Raw genomic sequence first — 27,398 nt, 5'->3', positions numbered from 1 at the left:
AGTGATTGAAGTCCCAAATGGAAGTACCAGAAACTCATAGCAGACATTGTTGACTGTGAATCAGATATTTCCTAGAGTCTAGATCTAGACTGGTTGTCCAATTCCCAGTCCCGAGCCAAGTGCAAAACAAAATGTTCATACTCATTCCATCTGAAATTTTGATCATATCAGAAATTCTTTGCTGTGCTGTCCTCTTGTCTGTAGTGTCCTGCCTGGAAACTAGGAAAATTGGAGAAAAGAAACTTTTAGATCTTTAATCATATGCCTGTCTGTCGTATTCTTCTCCAGTACCATGAATTCTGGAAATGGAAGCCCAAGTCGAGATCTGTCCTAATTCCCGAATGGCCTACTTGGTCCATTCCAGACAAAATCTTTGGCCATCTGGCAGCTGATGGAAATGCAACATTTACCTCTCTTACAACTTCAAGAAATCAGTCATCAGTCTAATATTCTGATATGCTTCCAATTTTCAGCATATGACAAAAAAATAATCACAGGAATGGCATTGGGTTCAAGCCTGGTAGTTGAGAATCTACTGTCTGTAAACATAGCCGGGTCTATGGGTTTTGATCCCAGATAAGTGATTTCCAGACAGAGATGGTGATCACCTCTTTCTCTTACGCAGGTCCTGCCTCTATGGCCGCCTCCTCTACCTTTCTGCTCAAAATGTTTAAAGCTATTCCTTGCTTCAGTGCTGAGGGGGAAGTGTAGGTCTGTCCTTACATCAGCTAGCCTGAAAGGACTTCTTCCCTGATGGGATAAACTTTCTCTTTTTCTCCCTGGTCTATTCTTGGCGTCTCTTGTTCTATAATGAACTATGAGCATTAAGTGTCACGTTCATGGTGGAATCCTGAAACCTTTCTGTGGTGTTTTGGAAAACTTCCTCAAGGACCTTGACTAGCTTTTCATTAAAGAAGTGTTGAGCCTTGATTGGGTGTGACAGGACAAACCTCCTGGATTGTTCCGACTACTGTATTCTGGAGAATGGTGTCTCGCCTTGCACAATTACTTAAACAAAGGTGCACAGTAGCCACCACCGAAACCGTACAGGAGCACTTGAAAGAAGTGAGGTTTCCCACCTTGCGCATGCCAAAAACCCTTTGGGCAACAACATACTATTTCTTGAAAAATTGTTTGAAGATAGTTGACAGTGACAAGGATATTTGTTGAAAATCTGAAGATTTACAGGATTAATGGCAGTAATGTAATAGAAGTAGGATTTCCTGGAGGATTTGGGCATTTTTTGTGATCATGGAAAACATACATTACAAATTACCTTTATAGGAAACATTCTGTTCCTGGCAATCTGTCCTGACAAATTCATACAAACCTTAAAGCATCCCCATTTCCATAGGACAGCATAACTATGTCTGATGAGTGAGTTGTGTTCAACAGCATTTCAGAAATATCATGGCGTGTCAGCTTTATGTGGGGGGAGAGCCCCAAGTGATGTAGGTCTCAGACGTTCGATTTTTTCACTTTGATAAAACCAACGGGCACAGGTATAGTGCTGACAATCCCCCCTCAAAACATAATTGGGGCAAACAAGGGTTCGAACCTACAATCATAGGTTTCTTGTGTGCCAAAGTGGTATACTTTCCACAGCAATGTGCGGCGCCTTTGACGACTGGGCAACCCATGGCCCCAAATTACAGTGTTCCCGCTGGCTCTTGAAACTGCCAATCCTGTTGGACTGCTAACTCAAAAAATTACCAGTCACCCCTAATATTTGTCAGTCCCAAATTTCAACAAATAAAAAAACGCATGAAAATTACCTGGTTATAATTCTTTCAACATCATATTCAATGCAATGATGTCATCTCTGAAGTAGCTTAGTTAGATCTACACATTATTCACACAAAGTTCAGTCACAATTAATTTATCTTTTTTTTGATATTTCAAGATGAAGTCACTACAAATTTTTTTAACCTTGAAGCAAAGCAAAATGTCATTTCCTTGCACTAAAAATTCACGAGGGGAAACTCTGATGGCAACAGACAAGCTGACTTCGTTCGAAAAATATACTTATATGAATATCACAGATTATTAAGATACTTTATTTCCCGGTCCACAGGGACTGACGGTCACACGAATTACCGGTCCAAGCCTAATTTTCCCAGTAAAAAAACTGGTAAATACCAGTAAACAGGAACACTGAATTACCTCCAAAGTGACCTTGATATTCGACATAAATGCAATTGACATTTGATGTGGTATAATTTGTAAAGAAACATGCAATTATCAATATGAAGTTTTCATGCCTAAAGAGGTAGGCATCAATGACATTGTGGATAACACTTACCTTGACCATTGACTATTCTTAACTTTTTAAAAAAAAGTACAGTTTGCAATTATTATGACAAGGAAAAAACCATCAATTCTCAGGGCCATTTGGAAGTCTATGGAAAAGTGACCTTTCATATCAATAGAAAAATCACTGGCGATAAAGGTCATATACTCACAAAAACTTAAAGCAGTCCCATTTCATGATTTGATTAGAAAATGGCTGACTTAGTACTTTTAAATAATTTAAAAAAATGCAATTTCCAATGTCATAATTCAATGATTTTGTAATATTATTTGAATATGTCTACGCAGGAATACATTTGTCAGTGCAAGAATTACCTGTGATCTTGATTGACCTGTTGGAAAAAACTCTCTAGCCATTGGATTCAGTTTGGACCGTCTGAAATGACATCAATGTTTAGTTGAAACATTATTTTTCAAATGACATTACACAACGCAGAATTGAACATCACAAGGATATTTTGCACCACACATTATCAGGTGATACAGAGGTCCTCCCTATTTTCGTAACCAGACCACATGAATTAGCATATAAATTGCTACGGCACTGTAGCTTACCTGAATATGTAACCACCAGTTGATGTCATCATCAGTTAACAAAGTAGACAATTTATGGATAACAACTTCTTTAATACTGTAAAAAGCGACGTTCGGTATAAGGATCTATACCAAAACATCGCTTTTAACAGTATAAAAGAAGTTGTTATCCATAAATTGTGTCCACTTTGTCATCAGTCAACTTCTAAGTAATGCCGATCAAACAATTCGTATCATAAGTTACTGTCAAAATTGATATTCCAATACAAAATATTGATGTTAGTTTATTCATTTGTAATAATCACCAAAACTTATTCTGAAACAATAAATGTAACAAGAAAGTACATAATCATTTACACAAAGATTCAGTTTTATCACTGAAACTCTAAACAATTTGTTTTCTTTTAAATTAAAAACAAAACAATATGTTAATCAAAATGTGTGTATTTCATATGTTACATAATAACCCTGCTATGATAGGATGCAATATGCTTCTTATCTTTGATATCTTTAACATTGAGTGAAAAAACAAACGGTTGCTTGAAAGCACCACAGATGGCCACATGACAGAGTTGCCTTCCCTTGAATACCCTCTTGCTGCATAAAGCCAAAAAAGATGTGAACAGGATGTGGGGAGGCCTGGTGGGCCGTATCCTTGTCAAGACAGCATAAGTATATAATATTCAAAAATCATTTTTCTAAAATAGTTACTATCCTGTGAAATATACAATTATTACACAGCACATCAGGCATCCACCTATCTGAGTGATTGTTGCCAGACCCATAGACTGGACTTAGTCCTGTAGCATCCACGATAATGTCTTGTTGATGGAGGACTGGCTGAACTTAATGGACTAGAACATTAGAGTGTCCTGCATGACAATAGTCGGAAACCAAACAGGAAACTATATTGCTCCTACTGTGAGAGGCTCAAGAAAGCAACTGAATAAAATTGCAGGACCATCGAAGCAGAACCCTCAACCACCATTAGAGTTATGGAAAGGCATGAAGCAGGATTTATGTTGTTACCTGAGGTTGGCAAGTTTTGGAGCCAAAACTAAAGGTCTTGTTTATAAAGATGACATCCTCCACAGAAAAATCTCAAAAGTAGAAGTCAGTGAAGATGGAGTTTGTTTGCCAAACAAAAAACTATTTATTTCAGCCACAATGCATTTTTTTGTTGAATTCCAGAGTAGAAGTCAAAAACCTCTATTTGACGTAGTTTCTGAGTATGTGGCGCTTGTTGATATGCCTCAATATTGTCTGCCATTACTATAAGGATAAATTTTTTCTTGCATACTTCCATCATGCTAGATCAGGAAACAGGTAAGAACAATCATTGATGCTGCCTATGAAAAAGCTGTGAAGCGAGAGGTATTTCATTTTTTAAGAACCCAAACAGGACAAAAGGACAAAAGCTCCATATCCTGTCGTCCCAAGATGGAGTACTTTATTGGTGTAATCTGAATTGCCCCTGCCAAAGGTGACTAGAGTGACATCAAATGCATGGATAACAAGTGCAAAAGTGAGCGTGGCTCACTAATACCCCCGACCCGCCTAGTGTGTCAGTAGTTACAAATTAAATAGCTAGGATAGGGTTAGGCAGGGTTCCCCCTAATACCACCAACTCATTTACATCTTTTATCTAGTTATCCTGTATTATCTATCAACAGTGAAGTTGAACTGAAGAATTGTGAACACTCGTAATATTTTCTGGTTGAATACAGTTTATTAGCAACAACAAACACGCCCAAAGCTTTACATTTCATATACCGTATACCATATCTATTCGTGTATAATACACACTCGTGTATAATACGCACCCCTAATTATGGGCAATTAAATCCTGAAAAAAATATCTCTCGTGTATAATACGCACAGACTTTTCTTCAGTCTCATTTCAGGTTGTCATGATCCGTCATCGGAAATAGCATAACAAATCTGAATTGAATTACGCAAGTTAATCCTGTTGTTACACTACCTGATAATAAAAATGTGTTCTCTGTATATCTGACCATATGTTTGTCATCTATTTTATTAATTTAATTTAAATTTCATTCAATAATGTTTACCTAAATTTCGGCAAAAACATGTGTCCCTCCGATACTTACAACTTCTGTTTACACTGTTCTATAGGTTCTGCTTAACCACATACTGTGACCGTGCCAAATCACATTATTCACCGCAACAATGATAATATTTTCTTTTGTTTCATTTTTTATGAGTCTACACATCTAGATAAACATATGTCATGGTTAACTTTTATTGAGAAAATATGCCAAAACGTGAAAAACCTTGTCCATTTGCGTAGTTTTCCTTTGTTTACATCACATGCTGTTATCGAAGCCACACGGAATGTGAGAGTTACGTTCACTTTGATGAATAAATATATTTTGTCGTGTACCTCACAGTCGCACAGTTTTAGTAGCATATCTATATAATTATGCAAAACAATATGTAAAGCCCCCAGCTGTTCTGATTTTAGCGTTTGTTTCAAAATGAGAGAAAAGGCTGGTCATGTGACAGGCTATGCAAATTAGCCCATGGAAGTGGTGTTATGCGAAGTTATGTTACTTCTAAAAACAACGATTAATTAACTAGACATAAATTTTAAGACGTTTGCATATATTGTCTTCGGAAACTGTTTATAAATTAAGTTCAGGTGAGTAGTAATATTTTCATTCCAAAGCTGGTAAACAACAACATAGATATTCTGAAATTGCGTCAGTCATGACGCAGTCATTTATTTCTGGACATATTTTTCGCAAGAATACTGCGTCAGGAGAAACCCTGGTTAGGGTTTGAAAAATTCATAAAAAAATGGAAAATTAATAAAAACAATCTTTTTCTTTTGACTGCACAGAATATATTTACTAAGTTCGATATGAATCCACTGAATAGTTTAAGAGAAATCGTGCGGACAAAGTTTCCGGATGGACGGAATCTTGGTACATGTATAACTATATACCCCCGACATTTTGGCGGGGCGTCAATAGCGGTAATCTGACCGTGGTTGCTGTTAATAAGGGTGAGTTGTGCGATCTTTCGATCACTTCACACACGATTTCGCCGAAATTCATTAAAACGATATTAAAAGGAATAAGTCCAGATATACAGTGAACACTTTTTATAGCCAGACAGTGTCAAGAGATGATTAATTTGCATACTTCAGTGTGGATTTGTTGACATGGTATTTCCGGTGTTACACAGTAATGGCGTGTACAATGCGCCCCCATTCCACACAGCTGTGTTTATTGTAAAAAAAGTGTGCACTTTACTCACGAAAATACGGTAAATATTTCTAAATGTTTTAGATAGACTGCCTGCTTGAGCTGCTTGTTGAAAGCACTTTTTGCTTTGACCATGGTAAAGTTCTTTGCATCAGTGATTATCTTTTCTGTTTTCTGTTCTGTGTGTGTTTATTATATTGCTCCCATAAACTATAACATTAATGAAATGAAAGCTACTGACAAAGGTTTGAGCACTACCACCGAAGATACATTTTCAAATAAGGAAACAAATTGACCTGCAAATTATAATAATGTGTGATGATGATGGCATTGGCTTGTGACCCTTGTCAAGTCTGGCTGCAACTTGGAACATTTTCTGCCGATTCTAATTATCATGAAAGAGCGAGAGTGAGCTGGGTTTAAATTCGCTTTTAACAGTATTCGAGTTATATCATGGCGTGTCAGCTTAATGTGGGAGGATGTGATGCAGGTCTCAGACGTTTACCACTTCGGTGAAACCCACGAGCACAGGTATGGTGCTGACAAACCTAGACACATAATCACGGTGAACCGGGATTCGAACCCACAATCATAAGTTTCTGGCATGCCCGAGGGATGCAGCTCTGGATAGCGAATCGCAGCTCCTTAGAAGACTGGGTCACCCATGCCCCCTAATCATGAAAGAGACAAATACTATCATCCACACGAAAGGGCTTAGTTCATACTTTTCAGTAAAATGGTAAAGATATCCTTCTAACGTCTTACAGTTGCTCATGTCAGTCTTGTTAGGTTGTTGCCAATATAAACGCTTTAAGTCCATGATGGTTAAAACCTAAGGGGAAAAAGAGACAGTCAAGTGGAAATCATCACTGTCCCTTGTGTGATTATGAAACTGACATTGATGAAGGTACATCGGCATTGTTTTGCCCATGTCCCAATGCATCAAATGTCTGGATGCAAGGATTAACTGTCTAACTATGGAAAGAATATTTCAGCCAAACAAGACCTAATTTCTTATCAAATATAAAAAAAATCAACCTACTTCGGCAAGAAACATGACATTTTTCAGTAAAAGCTGTGTCATTTGGGACATGTTTGACTCTTTTGACAGACAGCTGATGGTGTCAACTGCAATATCAGAGCGAGGCACACTTATGACAGGAAAAGATATCAATTACAATATCCAGCCTCATCGTGTAGGCTGTTGGGCCACTTTGCAGTTGTTTGGGCCAATCTGAGGAGATGAGGCAAGAATAACTGCGTGATTTACCTGCATCTCCTTTCACTTGTCTGACCACACACCTACTGCTGTCATATCTGTATAGATGTGCTCCACACCCTTGAAATGAGGCATCCACAAAATGGTGATATATGTGCATGATGTCGGATAAAACGACAATGTCAAAGACTTAAAGAGGATCAATGTACATACTTATTTATACAACTAAGTAAAGTTAAGGAAAACCTGATCTTTTCATTTATGAGGGCTGGCTGAAAAGTTCTAAGCCTAACTGTGAAAGACCCATACCAAGTCGATGGTTTTCATTTATTTCTCCACATAGTACCCTTCCAGGTTTACACACTTTTTCCAGCGATGCTGCAAGGCCTGGATGCCAGTCAAGAAGATATTTTCTTCAGCCACCCTGAAAAAGTCATTCACAGCGGAAATGACGTCATCATTCCTCGGAAAATGGCAACCGGCTATTTCCTTTTTCATTTTGGGAAACAGGTGGAAGTCTGACAAGGCCAAATAGGGTGAATAAGGGGGATGGTCAATGAGTTCGAAGCCACAATCATGGATCGCTGACATGGCAACCACCGATTTGTGAACAGGAGCATTGTCTTGGTGGAACAGGACTCCTTTAGTGAGCATTCCCCGTCGATTAGCTTTGATAGCTTCACGCAACTGTCTCAGTAGGTCAGCATAATAACTTCCATTGATTGACTATCTTTGAAAAAGGCCAGACTATCAGCAGAATACCCTTGGAATCCCAAAAGACAAGCCATCACCTTTCCAGCAGAAGGAACCGACTCGGTTTTTTGGGGGGGCTGGTGATTCCGGATGCTTCCATTGTTTAGACTGAATTTTGGTTTCTGGTTGAAAGCGATGAATCCAGGTCTCATCCATGGTTACAAATCGGGCCCAAAAATCATCGGGATCTCTTTCAAAACGGCATAAATTGTCACGGAACGTCAGGAATCTGACACGTTTCTGATCCGCTGTCAAGAGCATTGGCACCCATTTTGCAGAAACTTTTGTCATTCCCAACTCATTGGTAAGATGTGCTCAACCCTTTCATGAGAGATTCCCACAACACTGGCAATATGTCGAGTGGTCAATCATCGATCAGCCATCACCATGTCATGCACCCAGGTAATGTTTTCCGGAATGGTTGCTGTTGAGAGCCTTCCTGGACGCGGGTCATCGTCAAGGCTCTCTCTGCCACACTTGAATTCCGCAGCCCACTTCTTTACAGTGGAAAAGGAAGGGGCATCATCCCCTAAAGTGGATACCATGTCAGCATGTATCTGTGTTGGAGTTAGCCCTTTCAGCTGCAGGTACTTGATGACTGCGCTATAGCCAGTTTTGTCCATTTCTGGTGATTTCAATGGGTAGGTTCACAAGATGGTCTGATACAAAGACAAAAATAACACTACAGTTGCAGTTCTTATGTCTATGATTCATTAAATGATTGTACTTGTTGGTGGCAAAAGTTTGTTTCAATCCGATTGAGATATCCCAAATAGGCTTAGAACTTTTCAGCTAGCCGTCGTAGCATGACAGATTAACTATAGTTATATGAATGAATGGAGTGGTCCTTTCCATGCTTCCATGTCACTGTCAGGCATGCCTAGCTTGGTGTAAACAGTATGAGATTCAGATTGAATGATTGTTGTTTAACGCCGCTCTCAGCAATATTTAGACAGGGAATTGTAAATAATCGAGTCTGGACCAGACAATCCAGTGAGCATCGATCCATGCAATTGGGATACAATGACATGCATCAACCAAGTCAGCAAGCCTGACCACCCAATCCTGTTAGTCGCCTCTTACGAAAAGCATTGTCACCTTTTACGTCAAGCATGGGTTGCTGAAGACCTATTCTACCTCGGATCTTTACAGGTCTTCAGAGGACAATACTGAGACAATTTGTTTGATAGGCATTACTTAGAAGTGGACGGATGACAAGGTAGACACAATTTTATGGATAACAATTTCTTTAATACTGTAAAAAGCGAAATTTCGGTATAGATCCTTAAACCGTTGTCAAGCAAGGACAACGGTATATGGATCCATACCGAAAAATCGCTTTTTACAGTATTAAAGAAGTTGTTATCCATATAGTTCTGTCTACCTTGTAATACTGAGACAGTATACGGTTCACACATGGACAGCACTGATGGTCATGAAAGGGCCTCCAGGCATCAAGGATAAAATTTTAGTGACACTTGCATCACTCAACGTCTTCAGTTCGTGAGCAGAAGCGTAATGGTATGGGGAGCCATCACAACTCCCAAATGCCTAGGACAGGACTAGAACCTGACGTAAATGATAGCTCAGTCATAGTTGATGTGATTCCTCAACTATATCAGCAACTCAACAACAGACAACAAAAAACTCATTCTATTTCAAACTTACTCAGCAATATTTGGCTTGAGGTCATCTTTTGTTTCATCCTCTGGATGTTTCTCATCACTTTTCTCGGATGCTCTTTTTTCTTTTAGTTCTTCTGTCAACTGTAATGAGAAAAAGTTGTGATGATCTAGCTGTATGGTTTTAAGTCCTTTTCCTGTCTTCGCATAGGAACTTGTATGCTATGTTTCAATGCAATTAGGAAGACAGCCAATCTTATATGAAGAGTAAGCATCAATACTCTAATAAAAAACCCTGCTATTTCAAAAACATGCATTTGTAATTAGTTGACATGTTAAAAATCAAGGAAAACAAGAGAGCTGTTGGCCTTTTATGCAAAAGTAGAGCCACAAAAATCTGTTGTTCACCTGAATATGAAGAGTTATCAAAATTGGTGCAAGAGATAAGACAAATAAACACACTTTATTCTTTCAACATTTCCTATGGCACTTAAGTCAAGTGCCAATAATACTTCATTGAACAACTTTGAATTTTACCTCTCAGCCAGTTTCATTCATACAAAGATCATGCTTTTTGCTGCGCCTTGTGATTTCTAAAATGTGTAGGTCACATATTCTGTGACGATCTTGAAAGAAAACCCATTGAAGCTTTCATCTTAATAACAACTTCAGAACTAATCAGTAGGTCATGGAAAACTCCATAAAGAATGGAAATGACTTGAATGAGATCGGTACCCCAAGGCACTGAAAGCCACGACCCTCAACAAGACTATGATATTGCAAGAATCTGATTCGAGTGAGAATAATTAATAACATGTACATATTACTTGATAATGAGCATTGTCAACTGAAAATAAACTATAGTTTCCCTTTCTGTGATAAATAAAGAATGTTAGTGAGCACGAAAGGACATTTACAATAAAGAACGTCAGTGAGCACGAAAGGACATTTACAATAAAGAACGTCAGTGAGCATGAAAGGACATTTACAATAAAGAACGTCAGTGAGCACCAAAGGATGTTGACAATATAGAACGCCAGATGGCGCTGCAATTTTTAAAACATTCTGAATTTAATCGGCTTGTTCTGCCGTGTATATGATAACTGCATACATACCGAGGAGCACAATGTATTATGTCAATTCTCATGCACTTTCCGTCTGACGTCACACATATATATGTGCCAGTTTTTATTAACCACAGAATAGTTAAAAATGTTTTAGAAAATAAGCAAACACAAACGCCGAAACGAACTTAATGTCATATTGGATAGTGTTAACAAAGTAACGTTTCACGTATGCCGGTTATGAGACGTCTATCACATCACATATATTTCACACACAGCTGCGATACATCTATCTCTGAATTATGTGTACATTTCGGCAACAACTTACAACTTGTCTTTGTCACAAATGTTAATAATCTGGATGTAAACAAGCGAAATAAATCTGGTTGGAAAATGAACGCTGGCATCATAAATTTAAATTGATTTTCTTTATTTATGGCAAGTTATTTATCCTAATGATAATATATTTTTTAATATATTTTTTGTCAACGTCCTTTCATGCTCACAGACATACTTTATTGTAATCGTCCTTTCATGCTCACTGACATACTTTATTGTAATCGTCCTTTCATGCTCACAGACATACTTTATTGTAATCATCCTTTCATGCTCACTGGCATACTTTATTGTAATCATCCTTTAATGCTCACTGGCATACTTTATTGTAATCGTCCTTTCATGCTCACTGGCATACTTTATTGTACTCGTCCTTTCATGATCACTGACATACTTTATTGTAATCGTCCTTTCATGCTCACTGACATACTTCATTGTAATCGTCCTTTCATGCTCACTGACATACTTTATTGTAATCGTGCTTTCATGCTCACTGACACACTTTATTGTAATTGTCCTTTCATGCTCACTGACATACGGTACTTTATTGTAATCGTCCTTTCATGCTCACTAACATACTTTATCGTAATCGTCCTTTCATGCTCACTGACTTTCTTTATTGTAAATGTACTTTCGTACTCATATCACGTTCTTTCGTACACATTGTTCTTTCTTTTCTTATGTCTTTCCCTAACATTTGACTATTAATATTGCATACTTATGACCTTTATTTCAACTTTGTATTTGTTTAACAGGCGTCTCATTATTTTGTATTTTGACCTTTATCAGTAACATTTTATTCTTTATTCGTAATATTTGACCTTTATTGTGTACTTTTGTCCTTTTTTTCAACTTTGTATTTTTTAACCAAATGACCACCCATAAAAGCGACCTCCTACTTTTTGTTCAGGTTCAGTTACTGTTAGACAGAATTTAAGAGCACACATCAGGCGTAGGAGACTGATTTGGAGTAACTGGAAGCTTGCATCTTATGCACCAGAACTTCTAGCAATGATGATGGAGACTGTGTAGATTTCTGAACATGATATGTGATCTGTGTTAATGGAGAAGATCTTGATGGTCCTGCAATTTGAGAGGTTGTTCAGAAATAGATGAAAACATTCTGGGACTGTTTATGAACGACCAAGCAGTAAAATGGCATGGGCAATATCCCGACTAAAACAATGGACAATGTGGCTGGGGGTCTGATACTGGCTAATGTACACTGAAAACTTGTTTTAGAAGTGACATGCAAGTCCCAGTGAAGTCCCACATGTTATTCAATGGAAATACATTGTGAACTGTATTGCAGACAATGTGGTGTCCCAAAGTTTCAAAGAAAACAGAATACATACAACCAGTTTCCTGTAGCATGCATCACATGACCAGTGCATTAACAATTTGATCTTTAATGTATGAAAATCATTCTCGAAAAACGGCAAAATATGGCAAATATGTGGTGATCATTCTGGCAAAGTTCGATGAAAGATCCTGTCAATTTCCCCTTTCTCAACGATGTCTCTCCTGAGGGAGGTGAAATTCTCGATCCTGATTTTTAATCATTTGCTGATCCTCTTGGTACTGATATATCGTATAATAACATAAACTGCAATAACATCACCCAGGCTTTGGATATCTGAATGTGAAAATAATGATGATTGTGATCGATGATTCCAGGACATAGGTAGCACATGCCATCCCTGTCAATCCTTTAATCGATCAGTCCAATTGTGACAATCTTCCCTCTCTAAACGACGTTGTCGATCCTGAGGCTGGCAACGATCCTGTTCATAATCATCTGGTTCATCTCAAGAAAGCTCTAGACGCAACACTTTATTCAGAAAAAAGTCTGCTGTCAAAAAGGGAGAGCTGCTGAAAGGTGGGACAAATAAGTAAGATTTAAATTTAAGTTTACACATTAATTTGCTTCAATTTAATCACATGACTCAAAAACATTACAAAAGTGCACTGTGGGGTCAAGCTGACACATGTGAACACTGCGGAAGTTCTGTGTCCCTGGTTATTGCGAGTACAGGTATTCTCTGTTGTACAAGTTGTAACTGTGTTTCCTGCACTAATATTTACACACTGCAGCAACTGCAAGCCATGAAAGAGTGTGCTTACCGAATCGATTGCGTTACATGATACCGTAATCAACGTGAATTGACAAAAATGCTGAACACTGAGGAACAGGTGTGGATGCGGTAATGACACAGCGAATATGTTTGGGATAAACCAGCGGTATGAGATATATGATTGACATCTTGTCATCATCTTGCCACATATCTTCCCAGGTAATAATATTCAAACAAGTTAAGGAACTACTTCAATGAAAATTGATGTAGATGCGCCATCTTGCTTGACAGTTATGAAAAAACAATGTTTGGGACATTAGATCACTGGGGAGGTAATTTATGAAACGCCATGACGTCAATCCATTATGATGTAACTCAAAAAAGTTTACTTCATTCAGGATAAAGTACAGATGAGCCTTTGATCTCTTAACTAGGCACCTTAGAATAAAGGATTTGGTTTAGTATTTTATAATATATGTTATTCCAATGTTATTTACAAAAATGTTTTTCATACAAATGATTGATAAACCGATAATATGAATGATTGGTGCACCATGATATTCAGAAATGTAAAAGAACATTAACTCAACAAAAAGTGGGTGGCGAACATCAATGGTCATGGCTGGATTAAAAAATTAGATTGTGCCCCGTATCATGTTATTTCGAAAACCACTCACCTACTGCATATCATTATTTTAGAATAAAACATGCAGAAATGGCTTAACAATGGAAACAAATAAAATTTTCAATATGGCTATGTATAAAATCGGACACGAATTTAGTAAACAGAGGGATCATTAAGTTTTAGGTCCAAAGGCAGTGTATTCTATAGGCCTGTCAAGTGGGCCGGCAGCAAATGAAAATAACAGTCTTGGCTAAAATTTACCAGTCCCATGACTGCGAATAATAGATGTAAAACTATGTACAACATCTGTTGTTGAACAATCAAATTGATAGGGATTTGTCTCATAAGCTGCTGACTTGGCAGTGCACACAAGTTCATGTAAAGTACTGAAAACATGTCAGAACAGCCCTTTGTATTTCAGAATTTTTGTGCCCGAGTCATAATGAAAGGGAAGAGTAAAATAGTGTGAACACTATAATTTGACAAACATTCATATTCAGTAAATAGGTTTCAAAGTTTAATTTACTTTTTGAGTTTGAATGCCGACCTGCAAGAATTATGTCACGAAATGTTAATCAAAACATGGCTGTCCATTCATGGAAACCCTGTGAAAGTACCAAACCAATCATGTGTTTGGAAACAGGTGACATCATTCTAGTGCAGCAGAAGTTAACAGACGAGGCAGTCAAGAAGAAGTAGTTACCTGTGATTGGTTGACCAGATAATGACATCACAGACACAAGCGACAGTACCAAAATGACCCTAAGCTCGGTCGCTTGTGTCTCTGATGGCATTATCTGGTCAACCAATCACTAATAACTACTTATTCCTGACTGCCTCGTCTGTCTAGTCGATACAAAGAGGCTGAGCCATTAACCTCGAAAGATCCAACAGAAGTAGCTAATGCACTGAGTCACATATATAAACGCGGACCACTAAAATGGCCTAAGCTATTTCAAGTAGATCCTGGTCACGAGTTTATGGGATCAGTAACTTAACTGTTAACAAAGCACGATGTCGAAATCAGGCGTGGTGAAAAAGAGGCCCAGCGTAGTCAAGCTATCGTTGAAAGATTTAACCGGACATTAGAGGAACGTTTGTTTGGATATCAGTATGGGATTGAAATGAAATCGGAACGATTAAGATCAACCGAATGGGTGACACGATTATCAGCCGTTGTATCAGCGCTGAAATATGAAGTAACAAGATTAATCGGGAAGAAACCCATCCGATGCGATTAAAATGAAATCCGTGACTTCCGAATCTTCAGCACCGAGGAGAGGCAAAGAACAAAAACTTCCGGATAGAGTAAGCTTAAGATATTTATACCAGCCCGGTGAACTCAAAGGAGGCATACGTCGCGCAACCGATCCGATTTGGTCTCTTAAGACATATAACATTAGTCGGTTGGTTACGAAAGAAGGAGAGCCTATTCTTTATTATCTTAAAGATGGACCGGGCAGGGGATTTGTACGAGAAGAGTTGCTCATAGTTCCCAACAATACAGTATTACCGCCCTAAGTAACCATAAGCATAGGTAGTTACACCATCCTTATCAATCCATCTCTTGTATCTAAAGGGGATAATGATGTCTTGATCATTCTTAATCCATATATCCTGTGATTGTAACTTCTTAAAGAGTTCATTTCATGTTTGAACGTTCTACCGTTGAATAATGCTTCTTTATACTGTTCATGTTTGATGTGCTTTTTTACCACATACTTCTTAACACCCTTAGCTTTTCTTATCTCTCCATTATCGGACTTCTTTATAGAATACATCTTAGGTCTAAATCCCACATACTCTGCTATAGGGGTCCCAGCACATTCATCCTTCATCTTACCTAAGACCTTTTTATTCACTACACTGTGCAGTGGATTATCTTTTCGGTAATCGCTCGTATCGTACATATCTAATTTTTCTGCCATATCTTTATACACATCCTCGGTTTGTATTTCCATCAACAAAGAATCTGTGTCGGTATATAACACCTCGCATCTATCACCGTATTGGGCCTTAAGTTTGTTGTAATAAAAGTCATACATTAAGTGTTTTGACAAGTCAAAAATACTCATACCAACGTACACCAGTCTGTAGAATTTTATATTACTCTTCTGCATATGCAACGCGGCTAAGTCGTTATTGAATATCTTGCTTCTGTTGCTTCTATCTTCTTCCTCATTAGATCTGACTAATTTAACATCAACACGCTTCCTTAGATTCTCCATAGTTTTACCAAATACTGAGTTATTCATGAGCTTATACAGATTCTTTTCGAAATCGCTGGTAGCTATCTTTCTTAAATCTGTGTTCAACCTTATATAGGGCTCCATCCAAGGGCTTTGATCAAACTTAAGAACTCTGTGTATTTTCTTAAGTTTCATACCTAACGATAGATATAACTGGAGATTTCTGTAGAGAACTATATATTTTGTCTTATCCATCAAATTTGGTACAAGTTTTTCTACATTAGCTAACCTACTATTACCCATCAAGGAGCGTTGATATTCCGACATCCAATCTTTATTAACCATTAATCTTTCGGGAGCTAGCGGATAACTGTTATGATCTTTATGTAACGAACTTGGATATTCCAAGTCAACTTCTAGTATGTACCCTTTATTCGCATCATTATTATGGATATCATTCACATTGACCCACTCAAAACCACCCGTGGGTAAAGGTTGACTCATAGCCTATTCGTACAAATGGTTAGCGTCGAGATATAATATGTGCGTGTCGGGTTTACTCGGATCGTATCCTTCCACTAATTTATTATTAGCCTTAGAATACCTTTTCGCTGCCATCGATATACCACCTCTTAATCCTTTCTCAATAAACAAGTGCATATCGTAATCCGTGAGTAGTTTTAGTTCTACGCCGGTCTTCTTCAACAATGCATCCCACGATAGTCCGGGACTGGAATAGTACCATGCCGGGTCCAAGCCGTATTGTTTTAAACATGTCTTTCTAAATATCTCGAATATATCGGCGAGTAACAGTACATCGGTTTTTAAGTACAGATCGTGATAATCGCCTAAATTCTTACAACCTAATTTATCCCACACCGTCAGAGCTTGTTCATAATCGGCATCGGTTATTTTAGATTCTGTTAAGTTACTATGGAATGAATCAAGGGGTGGTAATTCAGTTTCTTCGAAGCTAGACCAATCATCCATATATTCGTAAGGATATACACCTTTTCTCAGCAACAAATGACGAGTTGTCTTATCGGTATATTGATTTGTTATTGCAAAGTCATCGGGATTGTTCGCATTAGCTAAATTGTCCAGGGAAGATAACAGAAACTGTACGGAGTCTATGAATCTAAGCCCATTACTTTGCTTTATTCTAGATTTCCCATCCTTGTCCCTATAATGTATAGGTTTAGTCAACGAGAACGATATGTATTTTTCCATATTGTTCAGAATGCACGTTAAACCGCCGTCGGTTTTTGAGATAGCTTGCATAATGAGAATCGTATCCCCTAAGGTTAAAAAACACAACGGGTGTGGGTATTGTTTGAGAATGCATTTTTAGTTTCAAGTTACACTCGTTATGAGCGGCTCCCCGATAATTACCCGTGATGTGGCAATGATCTCTTACGGAATCCCCATTCAGGGGTTTGTTACAAACATGACAACTCGTTGACTTCTTATAGGCCCTCCAATTATCCCTCGTCATACACATGGGTTTCTTACGCGATAATTTTTCCCTAATTATTCTCTCTTCATTTTGTAGATATTCTAGGAACTTTCCCGCTGCATCGGGACCTCTGTAAACCACGGGCGTGTTTGTTTTCCCATCATACCTTACAACTATATATCCAAAACCACAAGGAATATGTTCTTGAGTTTTGTACGTAAAACTACTATCAGTATTGCGTTCAGTATTTTCTATGGGTTTGATAAGCGCTTCCAAGTCGGCGTAAATTACGTATGGTACTGGCATTTGATTACAATAATGTTCAAATTTTAATATATTTTTTCCCTCTTTAGGCATATCGATCCTGATAGCAGTCTGTCCAACACCTCTACAGTCTTCTTTATGTGCTTCTAATAGATCTTGTCTGCTGTACCCATGTACGCATCTTTCGCAGAAATATTTCTTTCCCTTATATTTTGTTTGATCGTATAACAGCCTGTTTAAACTCTTTATCCATGTATAATGATATTTTCCATCTTTTTCGATCAGAAATGAATTGATTCTGGGGATATGTTTCGGAGCGGAGCTTATCCTGTGTACAACAATTCCTTTAGAATGTCCAAAAACATTTAAAGCTAAATTATTTTGCTTTTCCACCTTATCAATTTGTGATATTGGTGTAGGTTCATCTATACCATCGAAGTTGAGTCAATCGTTTTGGGGATAGCTAGAAGGTCTATTTGCAATTTTAGAATCTACGGGGAACAATGCAGATCTTCATCAGATAGTCATCGGATTTATTTTTTACGTTAATTATGGCTTTTTTCTTCTTATAATACGGGGGTAAATCTATATAAGATCCACCTTTGAAGGGCATATAATTTGCTATATCTAAATATAAACTATCGGTTTTATCCACACCCCAACCCGAACCTCTATTAGTCCAACGTTCTAAAGTTTCCTGTATTCTCTGAATTGATGTATGTAATGATGCGTTTAGAGTATCGGATTCGGTTATAACTTCTTGATTGCTCCGGAAATATGGTTCGCTATATTCGGTGCTATCGTCTGCGCTACTTTTACTCAATAACATTTTAAGCGTCAGCTGGTAATTTATACTATGTAAATCATCTAACTCCTCGTTAATTTTACTCAATATGATGGGCTTAATATTGTTAACATCCATGTTGGAATTAACTCTTTCAACACCAGTCAACCAGAAGTGTTTACTGCTGGGACACCGAGTTCCCAGAGACTCTTGTGTGATAGATGAAGCCAACATTTATCAAAGAAAATATCTGCTTGTAAAATATATTTGCTACTACATGTTATACACCATTTGAAAGGTCTGATCCTATGGTTTATGAATATGAAAGTTATGTTTTTCACATTATTTAAAATAATGCATTTACAACTTATTTAAGTTTGTTGTAAATAAAAAATGTAAGCTAACACGTTGTTAACGTCCAGATTAGGGACCAAGGAAGCGAAAACTTGACGATTTTCGGCAAATATATGATTTCATCAAATCCACTTACCTATTTCTGTTTTATTTTCAGTGTTTACATGATTGAAAATCATTTTAAAAAGAATTATAAACAGTATCTATATCATCACTCATTTCCCGATAATACCCCCGTTTTCGAGGCTTCGTATGAAAAGCACGTTCGTCGAAGAATGGCATGTGACACATCGCTGGAAAGCTTATTCCTTCATCTACATGCTCGTAACATCGCCTGTTTTTTTCCGTAGTTATAACAAGCGATTTCATTGGATTAAAATTTGTTTCTAATGACGCTTTCTTGCTAAAATCTGCAACAAGTTTCGTGATTGGTCAATTTTGAGCACGTGACCTAAGGCAGCCAATCAAATTACAGCTGTGATACCAAGCTCGTGTTTGATAAATTTCACAAGTTGGCGAAAGATTTTTGTTAAATCGTGTTATTCTGAACGTTTTAAGCAGGAAATCACGATATATATTAAAAATATGGAACTTCGTGAATGTATCGTACTAGGTTACGAGCTGTGACAAAGATTTTTCATGCATATATTTTTGCATTAAACATCGTGTCCGAGCCGAAAATTCGAGGCGACGAAAGCCGAGATGTCATTTGACTTACATTACACGCGATCGCACGAAAAGATGGAAATAATAACTAAAATGTAAGTTTGATTACTTTTAGATATATTTTTGTTGATTTCATTTATTACTTTGTATAATATATTTAAAGATTTTTTTAAAACGTCTTTATTTTGCTCTTTGACATGTTCGATGTGGACCTGTTGTCGAAATATGTGTCCGAGAATTTTATTTTCAATAACATCGCGGGAAATAGTGAATAATTTTTTAATTTATCGATAAAAAATGATAAATTGAAACGGAATATTACGGCGTCTGGGGACTCGATGCTTCTTGGCCGGATAACCGTCCGCGGTGTTGAAAGAGTTAATATCCATCTTCCAAACTCTTAGATATTTACCAATGCCGGCGGATGTGGGTACAAATATTAATTCTTGTTGTTTATTCTCAACATTACTATCAATATCTAGTAAAGCGATCAATTCAGCTCTTCTCAATCGAGAATAACCTCTCAGCCCACTGTTTTTTGCTTAAGCTTTGAGTTCTCTAACAGTCTGGGGTTTGTTGTAATCCAAACCGAGTAAATCGATCAATTCAGCTTTTCTCATAAGAGAATATCCACGTCGACCACGTTGCTTTGCCATAGCCTTCAACTGTCTGACAAAAAACATTGTGGTTGAATGGTATATGCAAAATGAGTCAAATGTCTAATTGGTTGTTTTTCATATATCTAAATACATATTCTCCCCAACCTATTCCTCTCATTGATTTAATCTCTCTTCCTACCATAAATAATCTGGTTCCTGACCCTATCAGCACCGTGTTTCTTACATAAACAATAACGACCTTTGACCCCTATCCTGCATACAGAACACGTATAGTTAATGTTTCTGCGCCTGATGTAATAACTGTGTATGCCGCAGTAAATATCAACACAGCGTCGGTTACATAGAGTCGGCTTACCCATGAGTGTAAATCTGCACTGATTCATGGTTTATACTCTATCATATCATTTGTCTAAATGCAAATCACATCTACACTAGTGAGGCAGTCAGCCAACGCTATTTATAGATTAGCTGTCGCTCTAACTAGGTTATGGTATAGCTGAAAATCAATACAGCTGATAACCCGATTATCACAAATACTACCTCGCGGTTCTTTTGTTCCTCTGACGGTGTATAAAACTGACTCATTGTTGGTCTTGGCATTGGGTCAAGTTTTATCCCATAAACGAGGAAGTATTCGTGCATGGCAGATTCGACATCCTTAAACGTTTGAATTGAATGTCCTTCCTTACGCAGTTCTTCATGAATAAAGTCTAATCTTAATGTCCTATTTCTGGCCCATTGTGACTGAGCTTTTTCTAGTTGTTCTAAAGCTTTATTATGTCTTTTCTGCTCCAAACCTCTCATACTAGAAAATAAAAAATTACTCCCTGAAAAAGCTAGAGCATTAACAATAGCTCCACCGACCATCATCGCAATTGATGCCATATTATATGAATATAAAATATTCAAATGTTTAATTACTTCATTATGTCTTCCGGGATAAGCCCTTGTTTGATGAGCATATCTTTCGTTGCCATTGCTAATCCTATATGAAGAACGGACATACTCATATCATATCCATTAAAATCTAGCTTGGGAGGTGTGGCTTTAGTAATCATTTTAGATATACGGGCATAGCCAATGGACAAGCCGGTGACCACAGCTGAATGATACGTTGCGTTTACCAACATTTTACCATCTGTAACTGGAGTAGTCATGCTTCTTATAGCATTATATGGGGGCTAACCTCTAATTGAACTTCTTGTTGTGGTTTCGGGGGTGACGTTTACTCTTCTCCGGTCTTATACAACAACCATACAGCTGCTATACCAGCAACTCCTACTAGCGCCCATGTTTTATTATTTGAATTATTGTTTAGTTTCACTTTCCTCGCCAGCCCCTCCTTTCTCCCAGCTGCGATTTTCAAAGGATTCTTTGTCACTCTGGCTTTAAGTATTTTCTCATTCACAATCGCTGGTGGTGGTTCCTCATTCACTGTCTCTTGTGCAGTCATTTCCTCGTTCACAATCTGTTGTGGTGTCACCTGTTGAGTCTCCATTATTATTATTAAGTGGGCAAGTATGTTTAAATTGACAATACCAAGCCGTTATTAAAGCTGTGGTGAGTGGAGCTAAGAACATTCCGTATCTATGATAAAACTCACAGCTCACTGAGCTTATAGCGTGTTCGATGAATGGGTCTTTCTCTAGAGATTCGCATAAATACATACGATGTTCTGCCGGGATAGGGAGAAATGTACTAGCTACGACTGTGTATAGTTGTAATATAGCCGACCCTATTGTTTTAGTCATGGTAGCTCCCAGTCTAGACTCATAACGCGCGTACAGTTTTTTAATCTCTTCGTCGGTCATGTTATCAATTTTTTCGATGGTATAATTTTCCCCCAAATGTTGGGAACATTTCCACCGGCTACCAAAGCGCTGAGTCTTTCGCTATGTTTATCTAAAGATTTATCTGTAATTTGTTGATCAACATGTTCTTCAGATTATTTGAGCATTTGTTCGATGAGTTCGTCGCATTCCATAATGTAATACCTAAGGAGATATTTAAGTCTAACATAATATAATATGACATATCCAATACATCCCGTAATAATGAACTGTTGCTAAAGAATGATGATTTCAAACCACATTTTATGTCATAATAACCGATAATGTTCAATTTATCGCATATTTGCTATAATTTTGCTAAATTTTGCTACATTTTTGCTACATTTTGCTAAGGAATTGCATAAGCAGCTGGTTGATCGGTTTTTAATAGGAGTTTACAGTGTTTCGTTCCCGATAACAGTTTCCTGACTTTATCTCGTTTGAGCTTGGTAGAAATAACATCATTTTCGCGTAAACATTCCTCGAAAGAATCTCGTTCTTTGTAATGAAACAGTGCTACCCATTTGGTCTACTCTCTGAGATCTTTCAGGACAGAGTTGTATTTTTGAGTAAGTACCCAAACGCTATGTTGAGTATGCCTTCCGGAGAATGCTAAATACGAAAGCATATCTTTCTTTTTTGTTAGTTCTTTACTTGCGTTACAATCGTCTATAACGAAAAGGGTTGATTCTCCTTTGTACTTTTCGTGACATACTCGTAAACAGTCTTGTAAACGATCGACTCTGTGTACCCTGTCGTCATTCATTACCCAATCTCTCGATAGGTATGTTTTATTAACGCTTATAGTCGGGCACAGAATAATAATATGATCGAAAACGTCCCTATAATGACTTTGTAAAATATCTAGAATAAAAGCTGTTTTTCCACAACCCGTTTGCCCGCAGATGATAGCGCAGTGTGGTTCTTAAGGTAACAGATTATTAATAGATTGCTTGCACGAATCGTCCATTCTGTATATTAAGTTGCGCATCCATAATCACGTACAAATATATGTTTAATTTACCAGCCGTTTCCTGGAGCTTCGTTATCTGTATAGTGACACCCTCGCTAGCATTTTCTATTCTGCTCCCACTGCCATGTAGTTGGTCATCGTCCGTTGTTCGCATGTCGAGCCATAGGGCGTACTTCGTGGTGAGGTATTCACCCATCGATACACTCCCGAGAGACAGATCTTTCACAACCGCGATAACTTCTGGGCTTTGTTTTATAGAAGGAAGTTTTTTAATCTCATCCCACTGGTGATACGCTAGCATTCCTTGGCTATATAGTTGATTAGGAACGCCCTCTATAGTCAATTCTACTTTTGTAATCTTGGGATTGTAGAACTTCTCGGTATTTCTTTTAAACGCATTGGAGGGGTCCTCGAACAACATTAAAATACCCTTCAACGACCTCGTGGGGACGTTTAGATTGATATTCCACATCGTATCTTTTTTTGTGATCTTTCGGTGTCGCAGCACGCGATCGTACAAAATGGCTAAACTTCCTGTATACTGGTTATGAATTTGACTGGCTAATTCAGGATCGGTTATATCGTACTCCAGCGAGATATTGTCAGTGAAATAGCTAGCATCTTCACCACCAGTTTTGATTACTCTGCCGTAGTCATTAAAAGTGGGTTCGTATTCTAACCTATCGCCTAGGGATGCTTGATAAAAAGGCATGTGAGAATCTAGTAATTCAAAGTCTAGGGGAATATAGAATCGGTTACCTAATGCGTCGACAACAGCCTGATCTTTTACGACGGTACTATCACTAGAAGCATCTACACGCAGTCTCAATGTGTTCCGATTACAAAAACCTTGGTATTGTAAGTTTTCCCGCTCTTTATCCGTTCTCCAGAGATCCATGTAACAATAGTATACATTGCTATCGTCGATACTCAAAACCTAATTACCGCTAATTTTCTTAACGATAGCATGACCTATGTTCTGAACGGGCTCCATGTTAACGTCGGTAGAAGTCAAAATAATCGTAAATGCTAGTCGGACAGTTCCCGGAACTAACACATCATGTGCGCCTAAATTAGGAAAGCGAACCAGAAGCGTTTGATTCTGATCGATGGTACTAGGGTTATTAGTTATAGTTACAGACTGACGAATTGCTTTGACTCCTAATGGATCTCGAAGTCTACGTTGTGGGTTTAACTTGCGTCCGTATTGCGAAGACATTGTTATATTGAAATTATATAACCATATGTTTAATATAAAAATGACTGATTTTGATCTAGATTATTTCGATAACCCGAATACAATCGAAGAGGGTACTGATGAAACCAGCTTTGTTGGAACGAATCTTAGGGATGAACTTTTACAATCAACCATCAAGGATGCCGTTGATGATTATTTCAATTCCTTTAAAGATATAAGTCCTATTGGTCGTGAGTATTCAAAGTTTACAGTAGATAGTAATGGGGTATTGTGACTGCGTGGTGCTCCGGATATTGACCTTATGCATTATCGTACTCGTAAGCCCCTAGCTTTGTCTACGATTTACACTAAACACGGCATCGGCATTGTTCGTGATGAATTAGGTTTTGTGGGCTAATCACGACGAGAAAAACTTCCCGCGAAGACTACTAAGGCTCTTCGAACTACGAGTGATAATCTTGTTAACATAGATAATTTGGAAGCTTCCTCGAAGGTGGCCTCGGACGGACTCGAAGAAACCTTGACAACCATTGATGATCCCCAGTTACAGGTATCACTATCATGGAGTTCAGTATTAGGGAATTACGAGGTCTTGACAAGGAAATGCAAACAATGCGGGGAGCACTCATCAATAATATAGCCAAGATATCCGAAATCGACAAGCATATAGTTTATGAGAAAAAAAAACTTGAACAGGTGGGTGATGAGTTCAGTAGACGTCGCGTTGCAGAAAGATTGCGTAACTTAGAAGACGAAAGATCGGCCCATCTCGAAGCAGCTTCGAGTAATAGAAAGGCACCTCGTTCGCAAATCAGTAGAATTCAAGAAACCATCGATCAAGTCCTCAACGATGACACTACACTGGCCGATAAAATTAGAACATTGTTCAGAGAACAGGGAATAACAATTGCCAGTATTTTAACCGCGCTGGGATTTATTTTATCGACTTTGACTCTCGCGTTAACCGGTGGCGGTACAGGTGGTACAGGTGGTAGTACAACGCCTTTGTCGGATGGTATAAAAGAGTGGATAAAAAAGCATTAGGTTCAGCACTGGGAGAGGTCGCTGAGAAAGCCGCGGCCGCACTTCCCAGTATAATAGGGAGTATTGTTTCCTGGCTCTTGAATTTATTAGCTAAGACCACCACTTGGCTTAGTCAAAACTTGTGGGCACTGATCGTAGCAATTGCAGGGCTGTTGTACGTATCCGCTAAAGACTATTTAACCAAATCATGAGTAAACCAGCTGTGACTCCACCTAATACAAGCGCTGTTTTTTCATCGATATGTTGTTGATTTTTAGCCACAATATGCGGTGATACTTGTGGTTGTGCGTCAGTAGATGTTTGTGAAACATGTGGTGTCTGTGGCTTGACTATTCCCGTTTCGCCTGTGATTGTTTGCGTTATTAATTCGACGTTAATATCTGAATTTATACCTGGTTTTTGTTGATCGGTAGCGATAACAATTTTATTATTATAGCCTATCACTTGACCGATCTTAAGTTCCATATTACTCGGAGACATGTATAGTCCCGGCGCATAAACGTAGTCTACTTTTGATTGAGCGTACTGTAATACATCTTGATAACGCTTTATAGACGATGGTATGTCAACTGGTGAATTAATGGCGTCCTCCACGTTTGCGACAAACTGTTTTTGCGCATCGAGCGCTGTCCCAGAACCGATAATGGACGTTTGTGTTTGCGATTGTGCACCGAGACTTCTTATCGATTCATTAACTCTTACAACTCCTGAGTTAGTAAAATTATTTTCCGTTTTATCATTAAGATATTCATTCCAAGCGTTTGCGGTATCGTTCAGTTGTATAAATTTTGTAACAATATAAGCCAAACTCATAAGAGAACCTCTCCAATCGTTACTCAAAAGTTCCCAGCCATGATAAAGATTATGCATTTTTACAAAAAGATTGTTTTTCTGTAACAACTTAAATGGATTGAATGGATTCTTTAACCGTTCTTTGTCCGCTGTACGAAACACCTCGACCATGGTTTGCTTTTTTAATACGCCAATCTTTACTCGTAGAAATATTAAATTCCTGACAAATACGCTCATACGCGAACCTATTGTACGGATTATTTGTGGAATTCCATGCCTGATCCTGCAGTAATGGGGCATTAATTTCTTTAAGTATACGTCTAATCTGATAGTACACGTGAAATGATATAACAGACTTATTTAGTTCAAATCCTGGGGAATAAAAAGATACGCCACATCCCGTTGTGGCACACCATATGGCCAAGTTTAACTGATTCTGCCAAAATTGCATCGGATTGTGAAACCAATCATGCACCATTTTATCACTAGTTGCCGTGACCCTGTACTTTTCAAAGATATCAGGGAATTTAACAAAAATTCAGCACCAGAGGCAGTTACTATAATGGACAGATTAGTAATGTATCTCAATTTCATATTTAAGTTATGATATAGTATCATTGTATATTTAATATGTATGTTACACTCCCGGGAATAACAAATGGTCAGTCTGTTCAACTGCTTCATACTATAGATAACTCGGCTGGTCAGCTCGAAGTAGCTCTATGCAATGTAACGTATTACCCGAGGTGGACCAATATAAGTGCTGCAAGATATAATAATGAGACAGTAATAAATAGTAAACAATACATTATACCTGATGGGTATTACAGCATATGCTCACTCAATGATGAATTTTTTAAGCCTAATGTAATTAGTCTCACACAAAATGAGTCGAATGGGATGCTGATTTTAAACGCTGGAGAAAAGGATGTAAAGCTTTACAGGAACTTAGCAATTACACTTGGATATGCAGATGGAGATATAACAGTACTCAAGACATCAGCACAAGGGGTTAAATTACCCGATTTAGTTCCCTATAAAGAGTTGTGCATCCATCTTGATCAAATCAGCACGACGGATAATATTCAACTAGAAAGTCCTTCAACTCTACTCAGATCTATTACAGTGAAAAATGAAAAATACAATAGCGGTAGAACGGAATCTTTCTCATCATTACAATATAAAAAATTAAAGCGTGGTATTATTTCAGACCTCAAAATTTCTGTATTAGATGTAAAACACCAACCTGTACATAAAGGATACTTAAGTGTAACACTCCATATTATAAATAATGGTTGATTCATCAGGTCCTGGAACGCTCAGACAATGTTATACAATTTGCTTTCCAATCTCGGAGACACAGAAGGATTCGGTAAACCCGGTACCGATGGCTTTACACTTACACGATACCGATGGCTTTACACTTACACGATACTGTATACAAGCGGAAAGAAGTTACAT

General features: G+C 37.9%; 1 protein-coding gene across 2 annotated transcripts in view; it reads right to left on the bottom strand.

The window, feature by feature from the left end:
* LOC139456409 (ataxin-2-like protein) overlaps window positions 1-27,398 on the bottom strand; it is a 157,084-nt gene that overhangs the window by 27,105 nt on the left and 102,581 nt on the right. For both annotated transcript variants that reach the window (XM_071238111.1, XM_071238112.1), the window contains exons 12-13: window positions 9,715-9,812; window positions 2,626-2,686 (exon numbers count right to left, since the gene is read on the bottom strand). In XM_071238111.1, the coding sequence (XP_071094212.1) occupies window positions 2,626-2,686; window positions 9,715-9,812 (159 nt within the window). The remainder of the gene's footprint in view (window positions 1-2,625; window positions 2,687-9,714; window positions 9,813-27,398) is intronic.

This window comes from Haliotis cracherodii, unplaced genomic scaffold (assembly GCF_022045235.1).
Source record: "Haliotis cracherodii isolate W230 unplaced genomic scaffold, xgHalCrac1.p SCAF_11, whole genome shotgun sequence".
NCBI lineage: Eukaryota > Metazoa > Mollusca > Gastropoda > Lepetellida > Haliotidae > Haliotis > Haliotis cracherodii.
The sequence above is the reverse complement of the archived record's forward strand: the minus strand, read 5'-3'. Positions and strand labels throughout refer to the sequence as shown.